Source organism: Hippocampus comes, unplaced genomic scaffold (genome assembly GCF_001891065.2).
Source record: "Hippocampus comes isolate QL1 unplaced genomic scaffold, H_comes_QL1_v1.1 scaffold463, whole genome shotgun sequence".
Classification (NCBI taxonomy): domain Eukaryota; kingdom Metazoa; phylum Chordata; class Actinopteri; order Syngnathiformes; family Syngnathidae; genus Hippocampus; species Hippocampus comes.
In genome coordinates, this window is record NW_017806181.1 from 386,990 (window position 1) to 395,011 (window position 8,022).

At 62.4% G+C, this 8,022-nt stretch overlaps 1 protein-coding gene across 2 annotated transcripts in view; it reads left to right on the forward strand.

The window, feature by feature from the left end:
• The window catches only part of map1sa (microtubule-associated protein 1Sa), an 8,347-nt gene extending 3,511 nt beyond the window's left edge, over positions 1-4,836 (forward strand). Inside the window, exons 1-6 of one of the 2 annotated variants that reach the window (XM_019855853.1) lie at positions 28-180; positions 461-543; positions 631-771; positions 992-3,554; positions 3,642-3,850; positions 3,919-4,836. In XM_019855853.1, the coding sequence (XP_019711412.1) occupies positions 60-180; positions 461-543; positions 631-771; positions 992-3,554; positions 3,642-3,850; positions 3,919-4,074 (3,273 nt within the window). In that variant the 5' untranslated portion in view covers positions 28-59 and the 3' untranslated portion in view covers positions 4,075-4,836. Of the gene's footprint in view, positions 1-27; positions 181-460; positions 544-630; positions 772-991; positions 3,555-3,641; positions 3,851-3,918 lie in introns of those variants that run through there. The other variant, XM_019855852.1, reaches the window with a different exon arrangement.
• Positions 4,837-8,022: the final 3,186 nt, after the last annotated feature.

Consider the following 8,022-nt stretch of genomic DNA (forward strand, 5'->3'; position numbering starts at 1 on the left):
TGTGTGTGTGTGTGTGTGTGTGTGTGTGTGTGTGTGTGTGTGTGTGTGTGTGTGTGCGCATGCGTGCGTGCACATACGCATGCTCCAGGTGTGCGCTGCTGGCGTGTCCCAATTCCGTTGGACGTTCTGGACCAGCAGCTCAAGCTGTTCGTGTCCCGACACTCGGCCTTCCTGTCGGAGGTGATTCCCGGTGAGAAGCTCAAACGTGATCGGAGCAGGATGGTGACTGTTGTGTGAGGCTCCGCCTACAATGTTTTTGTCACGTGTATAACTTGTTTCTACTGAGCAGACCCACTTGAAGTCATATGCCGGGGAAAAAAAAAGTCACAATGATGCATTTGTACTTTGACGGTTTTCATGTTGACCTCAACCAAGACGGGGCCTCTTCACGGTTATTGTTATAGCGTGTTAGCGGTCAGCTTATGGGCCTCAACGTGTTATTTTTTTTGGATGTTCATAGGTCAGCGAACGTTGCAGCACCGCGGAGACATTCTGGATGCGCAAGTGGTGTTGAATCCAGCTCACGATCTGGTGTGCTCAGAGGTGAGAGCGCCCGGAAACCAAAAAAGCTCGCTCTCGCGCCCGACACGTACGAGCGGCTTTGCGTTTCCCGTTCGCGTGCGTGCGTAGGTGCGGCGGCTGCTGTGCGAGCCATCTCGACACAAATTGTTGGTCCTGGCCGGGCAGTGCGTGGAGGGCAGCGGCGACGTGGTGCTGCAGAAAGGCCTCTTCTCCCTCGGCGACTTGATCCAGATCTGTTCCGACGAAGAGGTTAGTCAGCTAGCCCCGCGTAGCGTTGCGGCCCCGTGAGGCCTTCGCGCACATTTGTGGCTTCCCGTCAGCTGCTCGGGTCAGCTGCCGCGTGAGCCGCGCTTCGTTTCGTCTCGCATTCTTTTCTCGACCGGTCCGCCGGATCGCGACGGGGAAGAAAGCGAATCGCCCGTCGCGTCGCGTGTCGGACAAACTCTTCTTTCGGTCACGTCGTTTCCAGGTCGGCCTCTCGTGGAGCTCGGCGGATCCGACGGCGAGGGCGAGCCTGACCCTCAGCTGTCCGAAGGCGGGCCTTTGGCGAGACCCCCCGTTGAAGGAGCACCGCCTGCAAGACTTCCTAAGCGTCCGGGTCAACCCTCCCCCGCTCCTCCCCCAGATGGAGGGCCTGCAAGAGTTCACGGAGTACCTTTCCGAGTCTTTGGAGCCGGAGTGCCCCTTTGAGCTCCTGGAGCCCCCGAATAGCGCCGGCTTCCTGAAACTGTCCCGGCCCTGCTGCTACATCTTCCCCGGCGGCAGGGGGGACTCCGCCTTCTTTGCCGTCAACGGCTTCAACGTGCTGGTCGACGGAGGCTCCGACCCCCGCGCCTGCTTCTGGAAACTGGTCCGACATCTGGACAGAATCGACTGCGTCCTCGCGACGCACGTCGGCGTGGACAATCTCCCCGGGCTCAACAGCCTGCTGCTGAGAAAAGTAGCCGAGCGGGACCGGGACTTGGCCGGGGGGCGGGCCGCGGGGGACTGGGTGAAAAAGCTCATCTCCCCGGAGATCGGCGTGTTTTTCCTCAACGCTCCGGAACGGCTGAAGGCCGCGCGGGCGGACCCCGCCGAGCTCCGCAGCGCCGACCAGGGCGCGCTGATCTTGGAGCGCTTGGAAAAACTCTCTCTCAAAGCGCGGCCTCTGTCTCGCTGCGACGGGCCCTCCGTCGAGCCGCTGGTCCTGTTCCACAAGATGGGAGTCGGCCGTCTGGAGTTGTACCCCCTGAACCCGGTGAGCGGCAGCCGAGACTTGGAAGAGTTGTTGCGGACGGCGCCCCCAAGCGGCGGCGCCCCCCCCGAGGGCTCGGCGCTTCCGTTGGCGTGCCTCACGTCCATCTGCGCTCTGCTGGTCTGGCACCCTTCCAGCGACCGGGAGAAGATCGTCCGAGTCCTTTTCCCGGGATGCGCGCCGCAGGCCAAAATCCTGGACGGGCTCCAAAGACTCCAACGATTGGACTTCCTCGGCGTTCCCGTGGTCCGTTCCCAGGACCTGGAAAGACCCCGAGCGGAGAAGAGAGCCGAGAGCCGCGAAAGCCCGAAGTCCCGAGAGCCGCGGGTCGCCGCCGCCTTCCGCAAGGACAACGGCGGGCGACTTCCCGTCAAGAAACGGGAGGCCCAACTGAAGCCCGAGGCGGCGGCGGCGGAGGCTTCGTCCAAAGAAAAAGAGCACGAGGCCAAGTCCAAGCCGGGCAAGCCCGCCGAGAAACTCCAGACCAAGAAGGAAGCCAAAAGGAAAGATGAAAGTCTCATCGGGGCCGTCGCGAAGAAGGAAGAAGGCGAAGGTCTGAGGAGAGACGCGACCAAAGCAAAGAGAGAAAACAAAGCCCAAGCTCAAAAAGACATCAAGAGGGCGGCGGCGCCCCTCGCCAAAGATGCGAAGAAAGCGGGCGCGGCTTCGAGTTGCCAAGTGAAAAAATCTTCAGTCCGGAGCCTCAAGGCGGGCGCGTCGGCCGGAGCCGCGAAAGCCGACCCCCCCGAGCGGGACGCCGACGGCGAGTGCCTCCGAAAGACGCGGGAGCTTCCCCATTGCGACGGCGCCCGGCAAAACCCCGACGCCAGCGAAGCCGGCCGGCGCGCCCTCGCTCCTCCGGACTCGTCCCGCGGGCCTCGGGGGGGCGCGTCCTCACAAGAGCGGCGAGCCCAACGGCCTCCCCGTCCGGACTCAAACGGCTGCGACCGGGAAGCCCCGTCCACGACTCCCGCCGCCGAAGGTTCCTTCGCTTCTCGGGACGAGCGCCGCCCTCATATGATCACAAAGGTTCCGTACTCCGAGGCCCGTCCGCTCCTTCGCTCCGCCGAAGACGAGGATGCCCTTTCGGCGTCCTCGGAGCAAATCCCGCCACCGCCGCCGACGGACCCGCCCGCGGAAATGCGCTCCAACGGACATTTGGCCCGCTCGCGGCAGGATTTCAACGGTCACCTTGCGGCGGGATCGGAGGAAGGCGCGTCCGACCGTCCTCACGACGTCGATGTCGGAGTCCCTCACGGCGTGGATCTGTGCTTGGTTTGGCCCTGCGAGTTCCGGCACCAAAAGACGGAACCGCGCGAGGACCTGCGGCCGTTTGTCCTTTCCGATCCGTCCTGCCGGGAAACCCCGCCCACGTCGGTCAGCGACTCCCGCCTCTCGGACGTCCCGCCCGCCGCAGAGGAGTTTCCTTCCTCGGCCCCGGATCCGAGAGGCGACGACTCCGGCGGTCCCCCCGATCCCGGCGCGACCCGCTCCGTCATTCCCGACCCGCCGGCGGCCCCCGTCAAGGACTCGCCCCCGTTACCTCCCCAAGCGGAAGCTTGCGTGGCGGACGTCGACGTCTCGGGCAAGAGCCCGAAGACTTTTGTCAGCAAGACCAAAAAAGCGGCCGCCGCAACCTTGCCGAGGGGCCCTTCCGCGAGCGCCAATGTCCACACGGTCAAGTCCAAGGTCGGCGGCGCCGCCGGACCGAAATGGGCCGGCGCCCTCGACGCAAAAGGGTCCAACCGGGTGTCGCCGGGCGGATCCCGAAGCGCAGGTGCCAAACCCTCGACGTCAGGTAGGGAAGCGTCAAAGCGCTCGTCCTCGCCCAACATGTTGTCCAAGTCACCGAGACGCGTCGCAAACCGTCGGTGTCTTTGCTCAGCGCCCGCAACTCGCTCGGCTCCGGCGGTCCACGTGGACCTGGCCTACCTGCCGTCCGGGGCCGCCTCGTCCACCGTCGACGCGGACTTTTTCCGCCGCCTTCGCTCTTCCTACTACGTGGTGAGCGGCGAGGACCGCGCGAAGACGGCGGCCGTGAGGAGGATCCTGGACGCGCTGCTGGACGGGAAGAGTGGCTGGCCCGAGGCGCAGGTCGGTGGACGCTCGCCGCCGCGCGCCCGCGACGTCCGGCCCTCTGATCGCTCTGCCCCCTCCCCCAGGTGACGCTCATCCCGACGTTCGATTCCGCGGCCATGCACGAGTGGTACCAAGACACCCACGAGCGGCAGAAGCAACTGTCGGTCACGGTGTTGGGGAGCAACAGCACCGTGGCCATGCAGGAAGAAACCTTCCCCGCTTGCAAGGTGGAGTTTTGAGTCGGCCCCGCCCTGCCCCGTTCAACGGGACGGGCTCACGGCTCGCCGCGCTTCAGGACACACTTTTGCAATCTTGCGCGAGCCTTCGGATCGGCCGTTCGGAGCGCGCTCGGGCCATCGCTTTGGTGTCCCCGGACGGGGAGCTTCGTGCTTGCGGTCTCCAGAATCGTCCGTGGGGTTTTCTGACAACGAAGCGGCTTCCGGTTTCGCTCAAGTCGGCGGCGTTAAGTCGGGCCGGGCCTGCCGGAGGTCCGCGTCGGGACCCGTTCGCTCGTGGCGGCGTCGCGTGAACGAAGCCTCCCGTCTCCTCGGGTTTCCGTCGCATCGCTTTGTGGGATGAGCTCAAAACGGGGCCCGCGGACGGGAAAGGGCATTTGTTCGTGTCACCCGCACCCCAAAAGCTTCGAGCGCCGGTGAGGGGGCCGAATCATCCGGATGTTAGCGTGAAGCTCCCGTCCGGCGCGGGGAACCTTGAAACTCCTTCTCGCTGGGATGATTCAAAGACGTGCCGACGCTCCGCTCGGCGCGCGCCTCCCGGGCGCTCCCGCGGCCGCCGTCCCTTCTCATTGCGCCGTTTCGCACCAAGACGACAGTCAAGCCGGGCGACAAAGAAAAGAAAAGCCGGAGCGCCGACCGTCCTTTCAATGTATTTATTTATTTATTTTCCTCCTTTGCCGTCTCTCCGTTCTGCATTTCAAACACTTTGGTCCAAATGCCTTCACATTTGCCACGAGTCACTGAAATACTTGGCACCACTGCTGCAGCGCACACGCACACACACACGCACACGGCATACGTGTGTACTCGATGTGGACAACTGGACGTAGATCCATACAGCACTCAAAGTTGTACTGGGATCCAGTTGTTTGAATCGACTCGTGGTCCTTTTGGGATTCCAATGAAAGTTGTTGGACTGGCTAAAAATGTCTTCCCATTTTTTTTTTTTTTCTTTGTGAAGTCAGGATGTATTTTTATGCACGCACAGAGACGGCTTTCGTTTTGCAACACTAATTTCAACTTTGCCTTCTAAAAGAAATAAAGTTCCGTTTGCGGTGTATTTGTTGATGAAAGGTGAATGCAACATTTACCCAAGATGCATTGCATCGCTCTCGGGTTCCCCCCCCCCCCCCCCCCCTCCTAAGAAATGACACCGTTATTTCTCAAACACAACGGTTGAATGAAATCGTTGCCATTGAGTCGTTGCGTTCCCGATGCCGATCGCGGAGGCCACACCCCGACATGACGTCACATGCGTTATTTTGAAAGCGTGCGGCGGATTCCGGAAGCGACTCTTACTGTGAAAAGGCTTCGTCGGTGAGCGGGCTCAGCTTCGGCGTGCAAGTCATCTGCGGGCCGCCTCGGTTACGCCCACGAGGTAAGTTGCCATTTTCGAGCTTTGCGCGTTTTGGACGTCACGTGATGCGCCGTTTCCATCGGATTTGCTTTTCCGCGATCAGATTTGTCACTCGATTGGCTGGCTGCCAAGTGTCGAGCGTGGCGGCCGCGCGCGCGTTTCTCCGCAGGGGTGCGCGTCCTCGGCGGAAGCGGTTTCATTGATCCGTTCGGACTCCTCGATCGATAACTCTCAAGTTGCACTCATCGTTCGAACAAGAGGAGCCCGTTTTCGGAATGCTGTCAAGTTGCAACGGAACGTAATCAGCATCAGCAGCGCGCCTCCTGCGTCCCGCTCTGAACTTGTGGGGGCGTGCGTCACAGACCACCCTGCATTCGCGCCTCCCACGTTTGCCCCCCTTGTGCAAAAATGAGCGTTGCGTGTTGAAACTCCAGTCGGGGTGCAAATGGAATTTTGCAACTGGGTGCTGACGAAGCTTTTAATCATTGTGTGTGTGTGTCCATTTTCTAACCCGCTTCATCCTCACAAGGGTCCCTCCCAGCCGTCTTCGGGCAGTCGGCGTGCCGCACCCTCGAGCGGTTGGCAGCCAATCGGGGGGCGCGGCCGAAAAACGAGCAGCCGTTGGCGCTCACGATGACACGGAGGGACAATTTCGCCGCCATGCATGTTTTTGGAACGTGGGAAGGAAACCCGAGTCCAGTACCCGGAGAAAAGCCACGCGGGCACGGGGACAAGGTGCAAACTCCACACGGGGAGGCGGGGCCCGGATTGGAACCTCCGCACGTGGGGCCGATCAGACCATACGCAACTCGAAAAGGGATTTTGAACAGCGACTCACTCGCAAAGCGCCGTGAAACTCTCCAATGACGATTTGGCCGTCAGCAAAGGCTTCTTCCTTTTCTTAGTTTGCAGGTTGTTTCCGTCAGGTGAGTTCAAAGCAAAGAAAACAACCAATTCAAGCCCAACTCGCGCTCCTCGAATGAGGCGAAGAACGTTTGGGGGATATTTGGCGCCGACTGCAGCACAGGAGGCGCATAGCAGTCAGTGGGCGGCGCCGAGTTCAAAGTGCCGCGAGATGCGCCGTTGCCGCGGCTTGTCGTCGTCGCGCCGATCGATTGGGGGGCGTGTGTGCTTCCAAGCTGATTTCTCGGGGTGGGGCGCGACGCCACCCCGGCCCCGCCTCTGAGCTTTGCGCGTCCCTGCCAACTGGCAACGTCGGGGTATGAAAGTGGCCCTACCTTGAGGTCACAAGCAAAATGTTGCGGGCTTTGCTTTTGGTGTGTGTTGGAAGGAAGCAAGACACGTCGCAGCACCAGGACACGAGTACACACACGCGCACGCGCACGCCGGCGCCGCAGCAGAACGCCGTGCAGGCGAATACGAGCGGATCCTTAACAAGGCGTCACGTTGACGGACGGGCGCTTCCTTTTTGTGTTGAGTCAAAAAGGTACGGCGGAGGAGCCCCCCGAGACGACGGCGAGGGAACGACGCGCGGCCGCCACCTGACCTGCGGTGACCCCGAGACGTCTCGCTTTGCGTTTTCCTCGCAAAGGTCAGAGTTCAGCAGCCGGGCGGGGCGGACGAGATGAAGCGAGGTGAGCGAGACGGCGTGACCCGGGGATCTGCGGGCGGGGCCTCAACGCTTCTTTGTCGTCGCCCGTCCCAGCCGTGTACTCGGTGGAGATCAAAGTGGAGCGGGACAAGACCACGGGGCAGACGCGCGTCCTGTCCTCGCACACCAAACTTCCCGTCGACTGCTCCCGCGGAGGCGTCAAAGTTTACGAGGACGAGGAGAAAGGTGATGTTGCGTGCGCGTCGTGGAGATCGCGTGGCCCTCTCGCCCAGGTGGGAGCGAGTGCCGGGTCCAAGGCCCGGGCCTCCGTTTTCATGAAAGAGCGCGCCTGCGCCTGCGAAGGCAAGGCCAACACGCCGCACGTGTGGGCCAATTTGCCGAGGAAGCCGGGCGGGCTTTTGGAGACGCGCCTGGCTGGCTCACAACACGCCAGCGGAAAGTCGGTCCAAGTCTTACGCGCGGCCTTCATGAAGAAGCCAACGCTCGGCGTGACCGGGCCGATCTCCGAGTGCCCGCTCGGCGGCGCAGATGTGCTTCCGCCACCCGGGGAAGCACATCTGCGCCCCGTTAAAACGGACACTTTAATAGGCCGCGATCGGCGCCGCTGCGGGACCACTCCCGCAGCGGCGCGGCCGCCGCCATTTGCGGTTGCGCCGCCCGGCGTTCATCGGTGAAACGACGACGTCGGCTCGAGCGGGGAACACGTTTCAACTCGCATCTCGAGGCGCCCGTCGTTCAAATCAAAGTCAAGTGGAATCTTTGGCGAGTGTTCGGGAAGTCTTGCAAGTTGGCCAAGTCGTTTGACCGGAGGTTCCTCCCATGCGCCCCCTAGTGGTCCACGAGGTCAACGGCCAGGACGGCGTCCGTCCGCTCAGCGCGGCCGAGGTGGACGAGCTCATCCTCGCGGCCGACCGGGCCACCGACGAGGATGTCGCCCAGCGGGCGGCGGCGGCGGTGTCGCCTGCCGAGGAAGCCGCCGAGCCACCCTCCACCCGGGAAATGACAACGGCGAGCGGGGACC